Source organism: Fundulus heteroclitus, chromosome 13 (genome assembly GCF_011125445.2).
Source record: "Fundulus heteroclitus isolate FHET01 chromosome 13, MU-UCD_Fhet_4.1, whole genome shotgun sequence".
Classification (NCBI taxonomy): Eukaryota; Metazoa; Chordata; class Actinopteri; order Cyprinodontiformes; family Fundulidae; genus Fundulus; species Fundulus heteroclitus.
The window spans coordinates 15,500,172-15,518,361 of NC_046373.1; the positions used below are offsets into that span (position 1 = coordinate 15,500,172).

The following is an 18,190-nucleotide window of genomic DNA, read 5'->3' on the forward strand; positions in this document are numbered from 1 at the left end:
TAGCAGGTGCCTCTCACTATTTTTGACACGCAGTGTCTAATAGTTTCTGCAAAAGTCCGGTGGAGCTCACAGATGTTTCATTGTTATGTGAGCGTGGTAACTGCTGTCATGGAGAAACATGCAAAAATAAAATAAAATAAAAAATTAATTAAAAAAAACGTGTGTGTGTGTTTGGGGGGTGGGGACCCTGTCTTGCTAAATCTAAAATCAGTTAAGAAAGAAAGAGATTTGTTTTGCTGGAAAGAAGAAGATAAAAAAAAAAGCCAAAATCTGAAAAGGTGGTTGAAGGTACTTTATGATATAAAAATTAAAAGTTGCAACACAAAGTACATTATTTTATTTTTTCTCATAAAGTGAATATATATTAGACATTTAGTGGTTTTAATTTCTTTTTAAGAAAACCTCAGACTGGAGGCACATTTTATATTGCCGATTAATTTCTACCTGTGTTGCATTAAAATAATGAAAGTGTACGGGGAGGAGGCGGTGTTGTTTATTGTACAAGTTCAAGATGACACACTCTGAGCTTTATCCTCTGATTGGCTGAGCCGAGAGAGATGTTGTGGCAACACCGTGAGTGTTTGACTAGTCTCTGATCTCCGCTTAAGTGGGACTAAAGAGCGCCAAGACAAACACATACATACGCGCCCACACACACACACACACACCCATCTGACAGCTATAGATTATCGGTTAATCTTTGAATTCTTTTGAAATGGATCATTTAAGATAAAGACTTTCAAAAACATCAGCGGAAAACGCAGAATTGACTGGAGAGAAGCTAAAAGCGGCGGGTGTTTCACGGTGAATCAATAAGAACTGAAAGGCTTTCGTTTGAATTGCTTTCTAGCAAGCGTTTGGTGGTGGTTGTTCCCAACGAGAGCTCTTTCCCCGCCGTGAGGCGCGCTTACACCAGCGAGGATGAGGCGTGGAGGTCGTACCTGGAGAACCCACTGACAGCCGCCACCAAGGCCATGATGAGCATCAACGGGGACGAGGACAGCGCCAATGCCTTGGGCCTGCTGTACGACTACTACAAGGTACGGGTCTCAGTGGACGACAATGATCGCAATGTTCTAGCATTTGATTTTAGTTTAGTTTGCCCACAAATGCCATCTCAAAGCGCTTTATAAGACAAGCAGCTCCAATTCATACCCAGCACGATAGCATCTAATTTGATCCGCGTTCAAAATACAATTTATTCCAGTACACTCGCGTAATGTAATCAGATTATTTTCCAGAGTCCAATTCAGTCCAAATAAAATTACAATACAATCTGATAAATCATTTCATACCAATTGGTAAAACGGTATCCATGTAATGCACAGAGTGAATTATTTTCCCACAATCCCCCATCCAAAGCAAGCATCCGACGACAGTGGAGAGAAAGAGCTCTCTTTTATCAATGAGAAATGTCCAACAGATCCAGGTATATGATTTATATTTATATTTTGCCACACCTCAGCACACAAAACTATGTGGTAAACAACAAGGCATGCCAGAAAATCTTAAAGCAAGGCCATACCTTCGGTTAAATCAAAAACCATTAACCGACTACATAAAAGCAAACCTCTGTTATACATTTTTCTACTTTAACTAAATTGTATTGCTTTGAAGCCAATAAGGAAGAACTTGAGTGATTTCATCCATTCTAGATACTTAATTGGACACTGGTACTACATACTTAAGGAGCCTCTTGGCATATCACCTAAATAGCTGAGGCATTACAAGCAGAATCCCTCCTAACATGGGACACCCTTGTCTTTATTTAGACCAGAAATAAGCCAAATGTGGCCGAAACATGTTCAAACTTCAGCTTTTGGTTGTGTTCGGTTTTGTTTTTTGAGGTTTGATAAACCAACATACCACTTCAACCATATTTAATTCAGTTCAGTTCAGCTTTTTTTTCTTTCTTTTTTTTTTTACAAAGACATACAGTTCCAATTCATATCCAGAAATACACTGCTCAAAACAAAATAAAGGAACGCCTTTTAATCATAATATCAAGTCAGGTAAAGGTTCTGCAGGCGGAGGCCACAGACATGTTTTCCCTCCTCATTTTTTGACTTTTCAGTAGTTTTGCATCTGACCAGGGTCAGTTTCCCTACTGGTACCATGAGGTGATACCTGGACCCTATGGAGGTTGGACAGGTGTCCTTGTTTGGTTATTTACACGGGGTCATCGGAGGTCCTTATCCCATCATCAGAACTGGTATCTTTGCCTTTGTAAAGAGGAACAGGATGCGCCGTTTGTAGAGAGTTTCTACAAAGTGACCTCCAGCGAGAATGCGTGAACGTCTCTGATCAAATTATTAGAAACAGGCTTAATGAAGGTGGCCTGAGGACCCGACACCTCTAGTGCTCACTGTCCGGCACCATGGAGCTCGACTGGCGTTTAAAAGATAACACAGGAATCGTCAGGCTCTGTTCGCCCTGTTCTTTTCCTCTACAACACCGTTCAGCATGCCTGGTTTAGTGGTGGATCAATGTTGGGGTCTGGGGAGGCATATCTATGGAGGTAAGCACAGACCCAGGGTGGTAAAGCTAAAGTCCCGTCACTGTTGCAGTGGGTCCTTTTGCATGATGGAAAATGACTTGTACTTGTACAGCGCTTTATCAAGTCCGACTACAGTCAGTCACCCATACATTCACACTCTGATGGTAGTGAGCTATGTAGTAGCCACAGCTGCCCTGGGGCAGACTGACATACATCAGGCAGCAAGGAAAGCGAGTGAAATGTCTTGCCCGACTGTGACGATCGGAGCAGGGGATCAAACCGGCAACCCGCCAGTTGTAGGACGAACTCCCTAACTCTTGTGCCACTGTGGCACCGCATGTGGCCAATGTCCACGGTCCCATTTGGCAAGCATATGCAGAAAGTTCCTGGAGGATGAAGAAATTGATACCACTGACTGGCACAGCCAACGCTGCCCTGACCTAAAGCCCACAGAACACCACCAGGTTGCACCTCAGACTCCCCAGGAGCTCAGTGATGTCCCTGGTCAGGGCCTGGGAGGAAATACCCCTGGACATCATCCAATACCTCATAAGTAGCGTGCCCCAACGTTGTCAGGCATGCATACAAGCACATGGGGGCCATACAAGCTACCGAGTGCCCCATTGAGCTGATGCAATGACATTTCCGCAAACCGGACCAGCTTGCTGCATCGGTTTTTCAGCTTCACTTTCCCTGTGACACCGGATTAAGCCCTCTGAGGGGGGATCATTTTTATTTTTTTTATCAATGAATGGCATCCTTTTGTTCCTAACACATTGACCTTTCCACATCAGTATGGATATCCAGCAGAGTTTCTTCTTCCAGTTGAGATCGGATGTGGTTTCAAAGTGGTCCTTCAACCTTTTTTCACCAATGTATTTAATCAGATTAGACCAATTTAGATCTAAGCATGTAGACAGATTCAAATTGTGACGTTGACATTCCAATCTAATCGTAGTTATAATGCCGTACAGTCAAAATTAGTTCATAATGTGACCCTCTTTTCATCTTTCATTTATAGGCGAGTGTTTGTTTTCTACAACCATCTAAAGAGGAGCTTGGAGGGAATTTTATTGGGGTGTTGTTTTGGATTGACAAGCGGATATTGTAGATAATAAAATAACAACATTCGAACAAGAACACTGAAATGGGCAGATTGAAGCTGTAAAGATGATATTTTCACTCCTCAGATTTGCCTCGGTTTTGCCATCCTTGGCAGAATCCATAATTACTTTGGGATCGTAAGAGTCAAATTCTGACTCTGTGCCAAATAAGTTTGAACTTCTTGAGACATGAACCATTAATCATTAGTTTGGTCAGTTGTGCATTCTTATTTGTCAAGAGTTATATAACCTCAGGAAGATATCCAACACAGGAAATAAAAAATGCAATGCAAAGATGATTTGGAGTTGTTTTTTCTAAAAAACAATCATTGTTTGGTAATGTCCCACAAAGAAAATCCAAATTTTACACCTGTAATTAACAGGAAATACATGCCCTGTTAGGGTATCCTGCTCTTGACCGTTCTTCCCCTTTTGTGTACTTTCAGGTGCCCAAAGAAAAGAGAGTTTTGGCGATTCCTAAAGTTGCTGAAGTTCCCGAAGACCCGGAAAAGAGGTTTGATAGTTTAAATTTCATAAACTTTGGCTGCTTTGTTTGCCATCAGAACCTGGACCTAATTATGTATTACACAGGAACAAGCTAACACGGCTAGATATGAAGTAGCTTAAATAAAAATAAAAATCTGTTTTTCTAAGAACTAGTATGTATAGACCTGGAAAGTAATAGTCAAACATGGTCGTATGGGAGAGAAAAATGTGCCAGATGAGTGAGTCTTGTTTGACTTTAAACCTTGATCTCTTAACTGATTTTCAGCTCACCTCGTTCAGGACAAATATAAAGCAACCAATGCAGAAACAGAAGATTTTGTACACCATATGAAGCTGCGTTTTTCACAAACAAGTCGTGCAAAAAGCGCAAAATAAAGTTTTGTAGCCAATAATGATAAGGTTTATTAGCGAACTAGTAATGTGTCCCCTTATCATTTGTTATTTAAAAAGTTGTTGCTGAAGTTTCCTGATAATTTTCAGACCGATTCATTTATCATGTTACTGTTGTGTAACTTTTTCACCGTTGCTTTGCTAATTGTAATCCGCACTACATCTAAATTATGAGGGAACCGTAGTAAACCAACACTATAAACTAACAATTATAATGGTAGACCTTGTTAGCCAAACCCCTGCTGCTAAACCAATCAAAGTCCGGGCTTTGAACACAGGACAAGTGTTTATTAGTTTCAGCTGCTGTCCTTTTCCCCTCTTCTTGGTAAATCACTGTCTCAGTCATGGAACATTGAACCGATGTGCATCTTAGCATGCATGAACCTGTCATTCTTACTTTTTTTTTTTTTAAATACAGGAAAGTCAAAACATTAGCAAACAATACAGTGAGCAACTTCATAGAAAAATGTCTCTTTTGCAGTTTTCTACCTGACTTTATCAGGTATCGAAAGGAGCTTGACGCCTCAGGGCGTTTCAGGAGGCTGCTGAGAATTGTTCCTTAGTAATTTTATCAAGAGCCATAATCTGTCCCCTGTTATATGAGCCGACTGGCCCAGAATAATGTACAATGAATTTAATTCTACTTAAGATTTAAGCATTTTATAGTTACTTATGTACATATTTATTAATATAACTGATCACATTGTAACCTTTCCATAATAGTTGCTTGGATCAGATGAAAAGGCTTTTTATTAATAAGGGGGGTTCTATGCAATACAGTGAATGTTTATTTAACCAGTAACCACTTTGGTCACTTAAAAAAAAAAAACGCTGTAATGAATCCAATTTAATCCATGATTTGTTTTTTTGCTTTTATTTCTCAGACCAGTGTTGCCAAACAATCCCACTGGGCAAAATGAGACGGAGACCGTGGACAACCGTGTCCAGGTCCTTAAAACCGTCCCGGTCAATCTGTCACTCAGCACCGATCAACAGGAGCCCAAACGGGACCAGATAGGCAGCTCAACGGGGGAGGCCCCGGCGGACGGGGCCCCCCCAGCGGTGGCCATAGTCAAAGCCGAGGTTTACGCCCCCGTCTTCATGGCGGGTACTGGGCTCCACTATAGGATGGATGGAGACGAGCGGGTGGTCTACGAGCAGAGTTCGTACGAGGCGACCGCCGTAAACCACAGCTCGTACGTGAAAGAGGACCAGCAGAGTCCGCCTGACAGCCCGTATGAAGAGGAGACAGACGGGGTGAGACATCAAATACTGTAGCTTTAAGAAATTCAGATGAGCCGGCATGACATTCTGGATGATAACCTTGAGGAAAGACTCAAGGATTCAAAGCAAGAAATGGCTTAATTGTCTTTATTTAAAACCGAAGCGCAGCAAACACTCTTAATTGCTGTTAAAACAATACATTCAATATTACATTTATAATCGTATAGTTATTTATACAATGTTTTCTTTTTTTGCTGTTTAGATTTTAATGTGTATAGAATTCAATTCAATTCAATTTTATTTATATAGCGCCAATTCATGCAACATGTCATCTCGAGGCACTTTACAAAGTCAAATTTAATCATATTATACAGATTGGTCAAAAATGTCCTATATAAGGGAACCAGTTGATTGCGTCAAAGTCCCGACAAGCAGCATTCACTCCTGGAGAACCGTAGAGCTACAGGGAGAGTCGTCTGCATTGTCCATGGCTTTGCAGCAATCCCTCATACTGAGCAAGCATGAAGCGACAGTGGAAAGAAAAACTCCCCATTAACGGGAAGGAAAACCTCCAGCAAACCCGGGATCAGTATGAACGGTCATCTGCCTCGACAGACTGGGGGTTACAGAAGACAGAGCAGAGAATAAACACCTAGTAAATGTTGTAGGAGTTTCCAATTGGTTGTAGCGCAAACTATCATTCCTTTGCTGTTTACAGAGTAGCACAAGTCTAACAAGCAGATATTAGCTATATTAATTAGCCCGCCTACTTGGTTAGAGCCTGTAGCCGGCTGCGGAGTACAGATGCAGCTTTGTAGCAGTGATGGGGGTGCTTCTTTCTACAGTACTTTAAACAGCAGCAGAAATTATCTTTTTATACTTGGTGTTGCTTAAAACTGGTAACACGTCCTTGGCGAATACGTTATGATTATTGTAAAAGTGTTGATATACTGTAAAAAAAAATTTTTAAAACAGTACTACCCTAATAAGAGTCACCTTTAATTAATGTACCGCAGTTGTTTTCGGGGGCCGGAAATATTTTCAGACAGCCAGGTTTGCCTTTTGTGTAAGTGCCAGAAACAGGTGGGGGAGGAGCGGCACCGCGCTACTCTCTGTGCTGAGAGAAAACGAAGAAGAAGAAAAAATACAGTGATGTTGCTTGATACAACTTTTGTATGTAGTTTGATGATGAATCCCAAAACTTTGATGATAACGATGCAACGATGGAAATCTAATGTGGACACATAAACTGAGTATTTATGCTGGAAAATGTCGCAAAAGATGAAATGAATTAGCTGTATGCAGGAAATGCAGATGAAGAATATCAAATCCTGTTGATCTGTAGCAGAGTTAGACTCTCCATACAGACTGAATTGTAACATTAAGTAAGCTGATTATCTGTTTCCGTTTGCTGCTGCTCTCTCTCAGGTCAGTTCACGAGAAAAACCTCTGCTGAGGAGTTTCTGTTTTTGGTTCATGTGCTGCATTGTTTGACGAGTTCCTCTCAGGCTGAGTGAATTTTCCCGGACTGATTTCCTCTTTCTGCGTGTTTTTCTTTGTTTGCCTGTGTTTTGAACAGAAGTACCACTCACCTTCCGCTCTCGCTGCAGACGACTTCTTATTTCACCAGGAGGGAGCGTAAGTCCCTGCAGTCTCCTAATGCACAACAGATCTGTGTATAAGTAAGGTGATGCAGCCGGTATTCTGAACCCGATGGACTGAAAGTGATCCATAAAGGCATGCATGAATGAGCTGTGTTGCCGTGTTATTTATCGTCGCATGTGTGTGTGTGTGTGTGTGTGTATGCAGCGGCAGCTTCCAGTATACGCTGGATGCCACTCGCTCGCTGCGTCAGAAGCAGGGCGAGGGACCCATGACATACCTCAACAAAGGCCAGTTTTACGCCGTGACGCTCAGCGAGCTCAGCGCCAACAAGCGCCTCCGTCACCCCATCAGCAAAGTCCGGGTGAGTGGCTCATTTCCCTCTCCCGTCTCCGTCCTTGTTTAGTTATTTACCCATCTTTTTTTTAATATTTCTATCATACTTGATATCTCTAACTTCCTGTTGCTGCACAAAAAGTCAATCCTTTTTTTTGTGCAGCAGCTGCTGTAGACAACTTGCATGAAAGGATGAACGCTTGCTCTGGTCGGCTCTTTTCAGTATTCAAACATCTTTAAGATGCTTCCTTCCTTTCATGTTACGGCCTGCAGTTTTGCAGTTTTCATGTTTCCTCTTCACTCCTTGTGAAGCTCCCCCAAAATTTTGAAAGCATCGTTTGATAATCCTCTCAAGGCCACTGCTGTCCTTGTTGCTGGTGTACCTTTTCCTAATACACTTTTTCCTTCCACTCAACCTTCTATGAATACGCTTGGAAACAGGACTGTAAATAAAAAGAATCTTTAGCAATTACCTTCTGGCTTAACCTCCTTATGAATGGTGTTGATGATTGTCTTCTGGACATTTGTCTTGCCAGTGGTCTTCCCAATGATTGTGTCGCCTACTGACCCACACTGAGAGACGGTTTAAAGGCCCAGAAAGCCATTGTATGCATCTTGAATTCATTAGCTGATGGGGCGCAACACCATGAGTTTTACATATTCTTATTTTCTGAGATACAGAATTTTGGCGTTTCATTATCTGTAAGCCATTATCATCAATATTACAAGAAAAATTGGCTTGAAATAAAAAAAAATTGTAATGAATCTATATAATATGTCAGTGATTCACTTTCTGAGTGACATAGATTTATTTTCTTGTGATATAATTGTTTTTTGGATGTACTGTACCTGTAAATGCTAAGAAACCGCCAATGCTAAGTACCTGGAAGGAGGCTTATGGTTACCATAAAAAACAAACAAAAAAAAACACAGATTTTTATTGAAGCGTGCTGCAGAAAGTTCTCCATTTACGCAATGAAGTCAGATTCAATCAGATGGACTGATGATGTCTCAGCATTGTCAAGCTTTTCATAGTTATATTGCATATAGGTTTAAACTTATGCTAATCAGTTAATCTATCTATATTATATATATTAGTCTAGATGTATTTGCTACATAACGAAAGTATACCAACCAACTAATTGGGAACACATGTCAATGAATTTTAGTCTCAGTCATATTTTGTTTTTATCTGCACAAGGTAAAAGACGATACAGATTTTTGATGACTTTATAATCCGAGAAAAGGGGTTATTTTTAGGTTTAGGTTTGTCTAATGAACTAAAAAGCATTCATATATATTTCAGGATTTAAAATGGGTCACTTTCAATCACTGGCCAACCCTGGACAAAATATTGTTATTTTTACAGTTGTGAACTTTCACAAAGGGTAAATACTTAAAGTGGAAAATGGTCCATGGTCATTATATTTTGCCTTTATTTTCCCCTTTTTTCAAATAAACTCTTCTTGCTGGCCAGTTCGTTGCATGTTTACTGGTATTTGGATGATTTCTCTTCTGCAACGAGCTTCAGGACTTTAAGGTTGGAAGACCTCCTTGCCATCATCCTAATCTGTAGCTCTCTCCACAGATTCTCTAACACCCATGTATCAAACGCCAGTCCTTGAGGGCAGGTGTCCTGCAACTTTTAGCTGATCTCTCTCTCTAAACACCTGAATCAAATAGTTAAGTCAGAAGCAGAACTCCGTAAAACCAGACTGACCACTTGGCTCCATTGTATTAGACCAGAGACACCGGCCCTTGAAGACAGGACTATGGCTCCCCTAGTACATTCAATTTAGGACTACAGACTGGGCTGCTCCAGAATATTGCATCCAGTGCAAAGAAACATGTTGGTATAATTAAAAGGTTAATTTAAAGCTAAATTTGCCAGAAGTAGGAATGATATTGGGCTTAACCGTATCAAAGGTTACGCCTCTTCCCTAAAAACCTGTTGTTTTAGGGATTTTCCTCCCGTGTAATTATTTTTGGGTTCAACATTTGCATCGTATCAATTGGAATACACATTTTTTTAATCATAGTAGCAGTAACATAGTAAGTAAAAGGGGAACTTAGTTTCCAACGCATGGAATAAATTACACAAATTAGCTCAAAGAGGGTATCTTTACTTCCTTTCTTTGATTTTGGACAATTGTTACACAAACTGTAATAATAAGGATGTTTGTTTCCATCTGATAACCTTTTGGCATTGACGATACTATCTTTAGTCAAGCATGTGCTTTTCTATCACGTGACTCGTTTAGAAACTGCTCACCAGTGTATTTTGATGTGAAAAAAGACACCAGAAGTAGGATTAAATGTTGCCACTCTATTTGAACCAATGTAAATTAGCTATGATATAATACCTGTCATGAAAATAAAAGGCTGCTGGTGCCTTTCAATCTATTATATGATTGGTTTTAAGGACAACTTGACATTAGAGTGAGGATCTAACCTCTTATTAACATTAAAAAGCGGGTTAAAAAAAAAGCGTTTATGTGTGAACAGTACATTAAACTGTTTGGTTTTGATTTATGAATGTTTTCTTCCAGCAAAACAACAACCGTACAATTTTGGCCTGTCATTTAGCCTGAATCATAACACTAATCCGTGATGTGGGCCAGGATGTCGTAATGCCATGAGTAACACCTAAAGTCTGACATTATCTCTTGAGTTATCATCCATTGAGACATTTTGCCCCCCTTGTTCTCCTTCTCAGAGTGTAATCATGGTGGTGTTCAGCGAGGACAAGAACCGAGACGAGCAGCTTAAATACTGGAAGTACTGGCACTCCCGGCAGCACACGGCCAAACAGCGAGTCCTGGACATCGGTAAGACTTTCTCCAGCTCCCCTTTAGTTGATTTGTCAAACACTTACACAGCTCAATAAAGCACTGAAATAAGTAATATGACAGTTTTATGATATGATAACTGAGTAAAAATATTATGAACAGACTACATTCAAATTTTCTTCATTCATAGAGACTCCAAGTACACAACAGAATGTATTTAAGAGCTAAAAAGGGGGATTTTTGCATGAAATGTCCCCTTTGAGTAAAATTATAAAATCAAATCTGGCTAAATTTAGTAGCGCTAAATTGAAATTGAAAAGTTTAACTATGGTTTAAATAGTAGTTTACATTTAAGTGCTTATTAGACAGGATGTTATCCTGTTATCCCTTTATATTGTCCATATAGCAGTGTATGCAGTTTTCAAACGACTAGAAAGACATTAAAACAAGAAAATTGGGTTTTGGAAAACATTTTTACATTGCATATTCCATTGTGTAAAAGCAACAACAAAAAAATCAGATTTAAAAAATAATAATATTTTTAAAAATATTTTTTCATTGTTTTTTAATGAGATTATAAACTTTATTTTTAATTTGCAGCATCAAAACATCCAAAAAATATTTTCTCTTTTAATTTCACTTAGCGTCCAGATAATTTTATCTCTGGATTTTAAGCTGGAAACAATGTTATGAAACTGGGTTTAGTTGAGATGATTTGTTGTTTATTGAGTTGCTAAAGAGAGAGAGAGAGAGAGAGAGGGAGAGAGAGAGAGAGAGAAACAGCTCATAAAACTTCACTAGTTGAATGTTTTGTACTTAAATGTCCAAGATGTCATAAAAAATGGACATGGAAGTCCAGAAAAGTTGGAGCAATGGTGTTTTAGAGCAACATCAGTATAAAAGCTCTAAACAGCCAAACTATTCTTGATATAAGAATAAGAAAAGTGTAGGAACCTTCTGTCAGCCAGCTGACTGGCAGTGTGCAGCAGCAGGTGGGGGAGGGGTGGCACTGCATTACTTTATAGTTGGAAAAACAGAGACATCTCCTTAAAAGCACTTTAAACTTTAAGAGTGACATGACGTCAAGTCTAGCGTTTTTTAAACATTTTAAAACCTCAGCCGAAAGTACACAGACTGAGTTGCATTGTGACCGATTTATATTGGCAAAAATGCCGGAATGTGCTGAGAAAGTAAATAAAGCATTACCAAACTGAAGGCAAACTAGCCTCCACCCATCTGCCTGTGGCTGCTAAGCCGTCGGCCGTCAGACAGCCGATCAGGCTAACCTGCAGAGATGCACGAACACACGCGTACACCTGTAAGTGTTTTAATCTGAAGGCGTTGCGGGGACATCCAACATAAATCCTCTAATCTCCCTGACATTCCCCCCGGTGATTGATCTCAAAGCTCATGCGTTCCAAACGTGACAAGCCCAACTTTCTTTTTCACGGCTCTTCCCACGGGTGTACATGTACCGATCCGAAAAAGGGTGCTCAATCTCCACGCTGTGACATTTGCTTTCCCTTCAAAGCTCGGTTGGTGCATTTGAATCTCAACCGTCTTTTCTTTCGCCTTGTCGAGTGAATGCATGTGAGGAGCTCCGAGGCAGTTCGTGTGACAAGCTCGGGCCTGCCAGGCAGGCAAAGGTTCAGAGGTATGCGGGAGGCTTTGGGTCTGGATGCACACAAACAGACACATACACACCTCCATGCAGCTTGTTGGGACAGGGAGAGGAATGCTAGCCACACTGTTACCTCAACTGGTTATGGTCTGTTGAAAGTAATTTTTTCCCCCCTAGTGTAGATTTTCATCTTAATTCAGATGTTTACACCAACCAAGATGAGTCACAATCAGCCTTCATTTCATCTTTAAATCTCCGGGAACGTCCGAAAGCGCTTCGTGGCAGCGCAGCGAACTAAATGTAAATTAAAGAATAAAACTAAGATGCCAAACTTCTGTTAGTGCCTGTCAACAGCTTTGAGTTACATTAAAGAAATGTCAAAATTCTTGGAGCGATCACAACAGAGCTTGTCCAGGCAAATAATTGCCCGAGTACATGAATCCTAATTGTTTTTGGTGATTATCTGACTTTAGTTACAAGAGGGTGAACTATAGAGGCATCAGAGTTAATGCAAAAATTACTCAGGAAAAAATTGGTCGTTTGATCTTTGTCCAAGCCAGAATCATTGGCATCCATATCAAGTGAACAAGGAACTTACTTAGCTTATATGAAAAGTATTATTTAAATGAGGTTACACCATACCTATGCACAAAGAAAAGAAAATAATCAGCAAAATGTGAACGATTCCCATTGGGAAAACTTTTGTAGAATATGTTGAAATTTCTCTACATGCAAATGATAGATATGTGATAGAAAAGTGAGGTCTAACAGATGTCTATTAATATCAAATGAGCCTAAAAATGTGCTAACCAAGTCCAAGCTAAAACATCTTCGTTTTTGGCTAAATTTGGTCTAAAACACAACTTTTTCTCACATCTGGGTCGTGCATCAGACTTCTTCCTTTGAGTGAAAAAAGTCTGTCTAAAAAAAAAAGGAAAAGAAAGTGTCTGTAAAAATGATGAAAGGCACACAGTCGGTTGGATAAAGAGCTTGATGGTTTGATGAACAAGAAGATGCCTACATGGAGATACTGTATTTCTGTAATGCCGGGCATACACTGGATGATATTTTCAATCATGGTACTCATATACAGCTCAAACTGTGCGACGAAACTGCGGGGTTTAAAAGTTCACTGCTCACCATATCTGTTCTTACACTGTGTGGCCCGACGCTCTGATACGATCTGACTGCTCACACTGTGCGTTCAAAAACCACATGTCGGACTCAGCCCCGTAGAGAGATGGCGCTACTGAGACTCGTCTACCCGGATACCAAATGTCAAAAGTAGAAGAAGAAAAAGGCGGAAGTGTCGATGCTCACTGTTAAATATGAGGCCTAATAGAACGAAACGCGCTGCCTTGGCATTTCTACGAGTTGCTCCTCCGTAGTTTGACTCCATGTCACATGTACCGCCGTCATGCTTCTCTCTGCTCCTATCTTCTTGTTTGAGAAGACAAAGAAGAATCTACTTGTTTGCGCGTGCGCAGTGCGCGAGGTCGGGGGAAATCGGCTCGTAGACGGTCGTAACTCCGCTTCAACAGCAGAAAGCGCTCACAATCAGACTTAGACTTAGACTGATGTGTCGTGTCCGGGGCACAGGGACAAACAAAAAGTTTACTTACGGAGCAAATACAACAAAAACACGTCTTGGACCGTCGCCATATTTGATCAGTGACGAATTATTGCCGCCCAGCACTGCCACCTAGAGGAAATATTGGTTATTGCGCACCTCAACGGACGGAGGTATGAAGGAGTCAACGGATAGAACGTACGGACAGAAATATGGACTTGTAGGCCAAAAGTAGGGTATGAATGGGCCTTTAGACTTAGACAACTTTATTTGTCATCCTGCATGCACAGAGTGCGTACAGAACGAAATTTCATTTGCATACAGCTTGGAAAATCACGGTAAAATGCAGTAAATTTCAGTAAATTACAGTCACTCACGATCTTCTCACGAGGGCCGACTGAATTTCAAACATGTTTGAAATTTCAAACATGTTTCAACTGACTGTCTGATTCCTGATTGGGAGGTGGTCGTGAGAGGCGAATCGCACCTCGTTACCTCCTGTATACTACAAGGACGCAGGACGCACAATCCAGTAGAAACTCGGCCCAATCCAAAAGATTCTCGCACGACTGAAGAATTGGCCTGAAAAGGGCAAAAACTCGTACAGTGTATGCCCGGCTTAAGTATCCAATATGAGGACAGCAAACTGAAAACCACCTGTATCCCCCAAAATATTGTATTTTGCCTTGGCTCACATCAACAGATTTCCGTATCTAAAACAACGATGCATGGACAATTTTTTTTCTTTCTTCTATTGTTTGGGAAAACAATGTGCCGGCTAAGTCAACCCCAAAAGCACAGCTGTAGGAGGATCATGGTTTGGGTCTGAATCACAATGTGGTTTTAAAACTCAGACTGGACCAAGTAAATCTCGAAGAGAAAATACATTTTTGTTTTGCAATAAATAAGTGAGATCTCTGACTATTTCACTTGCCAGATGGTGTTTTTTGATGCAAAATATAGTCGGGAAGAAATTAAGTCAAGATCTCTCTGTGCGATGTTTGAAGAGACAAAAAGTAAAAATCTATTTGTGTTAATAACTCAGATTAAGCTTAGTCTACGATTTTTAGCAAGCAAAGCTGAATTAATTGCAAAAGGATTCCTAGACTATATTTTGCAGATGGGTTTCAGGATTTAGCATGTCGTTAGCAGTTCGGCAGTCAGTTTCAAAATCCCATCGCCTTTGAATTAACTTTCTGATCATAGTAAGATTCAAATTACACTTCTAAGTTCCCTCCCAACAATAACTGTTGCAGCTGCTATGAGGAAGTGCGATCTCTTTTTAGAACGAATCCCTCCGGCGTACTTTTTAATGTTTGCAAGTGTAATGAGTCTGTTTTCACAATATGTGAGAAACAGATATAGATCGGAGACATCAACAGCTCAGCCCAGAGGGCTTAAATATTTTTTCCAGTATCTCAACAGATGCACTTACAGAAACATATATCTGCACATGGTGGCACGCAAAGTTTTACAAACATTGCTTGCTAAGAGATCGCCTGTATACGACAATGCTGTAAAAAAATGTTTTGTCCTAGCTGGGTGTAAATAGCAGCGAAGTCGGAGGGAATGGGACAAGGTGTATCATGCCCCTTGGGCTGCTTGATTCAGAGAATATGTCATTTGAATGAGGTTATTTACTGGGGGGGTGGGGGGTGGGGGTCATGTTGCAACCTGCCCTACTGCTTTGTGCACCTGCTCAGAGACCAGGAAGTGCTGATATGATGGCGGTTAGGATAATGAAGGACCTACCTGATGGACATTTGGAAAAAGTTTATTTTGCTAATCTAATATTAATTTCTTTTTAACTAATGTGCTCTCAAACAGTTAAAATAACTTGTAGCAGATTCATTCCACAATCTGCAGCCTGAGTATGATTGATTGTGCATTTACTTGTTTATTTGAATGTTTTTTTTTTCCTATTTATTAAGACAAATGTTGCTGTGTGTTTTTTTTTATTTATTTATTTAAAAATGAGCAGTTCTAATGTTCCTTTTCTCTCCAAAAAGGATATGTCCGAGTGGCTTAAGTATTGCAAAGTTGCATGTGCATGAACCACAAGACTTGTGAAGCTATGTCCTTTGGATAGATGACACTTAGAAATGTATGAGCTCAAATCAGCTGCCAGTCATGGTGGTGGACGGATGATGATTAGGGCTCGCTTTGCAAAGCCCCTGGATACCTTTCAATCACCCAATTACACTCCATATTCTTAAATATATATGTAAAATGCTAGATTAAGAGAGTTTGCTTTCTTTTTCTATCTGCCTGTCTTTTAGGTAAATGCTAACCTAGCTATCTAGTATATGTACTGTTTAAGCTAATTATGGGACAGTTAGTTCTTCGTGTAGAATTTTGGCTTATAAATGCTCCAGATAGATAGCAAGCTTATCGGGAGCTTAAGTTTATTTTATGTTGGCTAGCTATTTTATCTAGAATTCATGATTATTGCTACCTAGCTAATCCAGAATTGAACTTTATCCTAGGCTTGCCAGCTAGCTTATGTGCTAGTTGGAAGCTAGCTTTTCTGGAGCTTACAGATAGAGCTAGCTTTTCCCAAAAGTCTCTGAAAATGCCTCCCAAAGACAGTCCTGATTTTTATTACTGTGAATGCAGTAGGCATTCACAGTTATTGAGATCCTCCTTCGTGTTTTTACTGTTTAAAGTTTGATTCGTTTCTCCTCCTACAGTTTTTGTCCGATTTCAACCGTTCAACTTTTAAACTATTCAGCTTCTTCTGGAATCGATGGCTATATCTTTTTGTACTTTTAACTTTTCAACTTTTTAAAATATTCAGCTTTTTCTGCAAATTTTCAGCTTTTTTTTCTCCCATAGGAAATGAATGTAATTCACTAAAATTCCGCTCATTTCAGCTGCTTTTTGACAGCTTACTGCTTCAGCCTACTTTCAGCTAGAAACGCCATTCAACTTTTAAAATGTAGTGATATCTTTCAGCTATTATGGTCTATTTCAGCTTTTTCATATCTTTTACCATTTTCATATAGTACCTCCTTAAAATAATTTTGGCTTTTCAAGAAATTCAGCAAATAACATGCGTTGCTATGGTCGTCAAGGAGGCAGTTACAGAGTGCGCACTCTAGAAATTCAACAAATTCTTCTTCTCCGAACAACTTCTTCTCACTCGCTCAATTTTCAACCTATCCACATAAATTATACATCAAAACGTAGGGATTTTTGTCTGGATTCAGGAAATGTAACCCTCATTGGTGTAGCATTTATAGATTTTTCGCAAATCACCTCAGAGCGACACAAACCCGAAACCTCCCCCATTCATTTCCTATGGAGCGGTTTTGAAAAATGACGTCTGAAAATCCAAAACATCACACGTTTTCACATCGTCGCTACTCCTAAACCGTTTGATGTACAGGCATGAGACTTTCACATATGAATGTCCCGACCCTTCTGGCACTCACAAAAAAGGAATTTTGTGGATAACTGTTACGGTTTTTCCGCAGGAACAATTTGTTTGGGAGTAGCGAATGTGCAAAATCCTGAAAATGCTTTAGAGCTGCATTGTTCCACATGATCCACTTTTTTACATCGTCGCTGTGCCTACACAGATTTTTGTACAAACATAAAAATGAGCAACATAGTCCTCAAAAGCCTGCTGATACTCACAGTGAAAGAATTAATTTGATATCTCTTATACTTTTTCACCTAGAGCGATTTGTTCAGGACCGTTTTTAGAGGATTTTGGAAATTTCTTAAAAATGTCCTTTAGATCATAATTTTTTACGCCTTTATTAAAATATTTCCAGCAAAAACCGATAGCAAGTCTTCTTCCCCTATCCGTTAAGAAAGAAACGCAGAAAAGATTACGTCTCTACCATTTACGGATCCATTATAACCCAATGGGACATATTGTGAGCAAAGTCTCTGCACTTCGGTAGACTCGCCCGCTGCAGGTGTGAGTGAGTTTCCATGACGACGGAACTCTGAGAGCCAGAGGGAGAGGATCAATTGAGATACAATGGCAACTTTTGACGCTCACCGCAGTTGCTGTGATTAATGTAGGAATCTGAAATTCGCACAGTCACTTCCTCTTGACATTTTAAAATTTTCAAGTGACTTTCAGCTATGTGTCACTTTTCTGTCCCATTTTGGATTTCACATGCTTTCCTATTGGGCCTTTGCTTCCAACAGGACCTGGCATGATGCCCAGACACGACCCAATTGGCCAATACAGCACCACCCACCTGTGGGAAATGGTGCTACTAACCATTTTGGTCAAATATTGAGTTCTGGGCCCAGATGTGGTGAGGCTGAGTTGCTAAAGGAGGCCAATCTGACCCATGAACTTTGGTGACGTTTGGCGACATTAAGTATTGGCACCCCTATTTGAGGCACTTCCCAGTACAGGATTTGGACCAAACTGACAGAGTACAATCACCCGGTGATCCTGAGCACAACCATGTTAGCGGCTAATGGTTAGCATGTTGCTAATTGGAAGTAGCTCTAGGAAGCTCGGACAAACTTCTGCTTTACAGAGTCTGTACCTCCTTTATACAGAATGCTCCACAATAAGTTTGG

At 40.2% G+C, this 18,190-nt stretch overlaps 1 protein-coding gene across 2 annotated transcripts in view; it reads left to right on the forward strand.

The window, feature by feature from the left end:
* The window catches only part of grhl2b (grainyhead-like transcription factor 2b), a 35,286-nt gene that overhangs the window by 1,173 nt on the left and 15,923 nt on the right, over nucleotides 1-18,190 (forward strand). For both annotated transcript variants that reach the window (XM_036145187.1, XM_036145188.1), the window contains exons 2-7: nucleotides 851-1,040; nucleotides 4,047-4,114; nucleotides 5,382-5,754; nucleotides 7,301-7,359; nucleotides 7,531-7,687; nucleotides 10,376-10,487. In XM_036145187.1, the coding sequence (XP_036001080.1) occupies nucleotides 851-1,040; nucleotides 4,047-4,114; nucleotides 5,382-5,754; nucleotides 7,301-7,359; nucleotides 7,531-7,687; nucleotides 10,376-10,487 (959 nt within the window). The remainder of the gene's footprint in view (nucleotides 1-850; nucleotides 1,041-4,046; nucleotides 4,115-5,381; nucleotides 5,755-7,300; nucleotides 7,360-7,530; nucleotides 7,688-10,375; nucleotides 10,488-18,190) is intronic.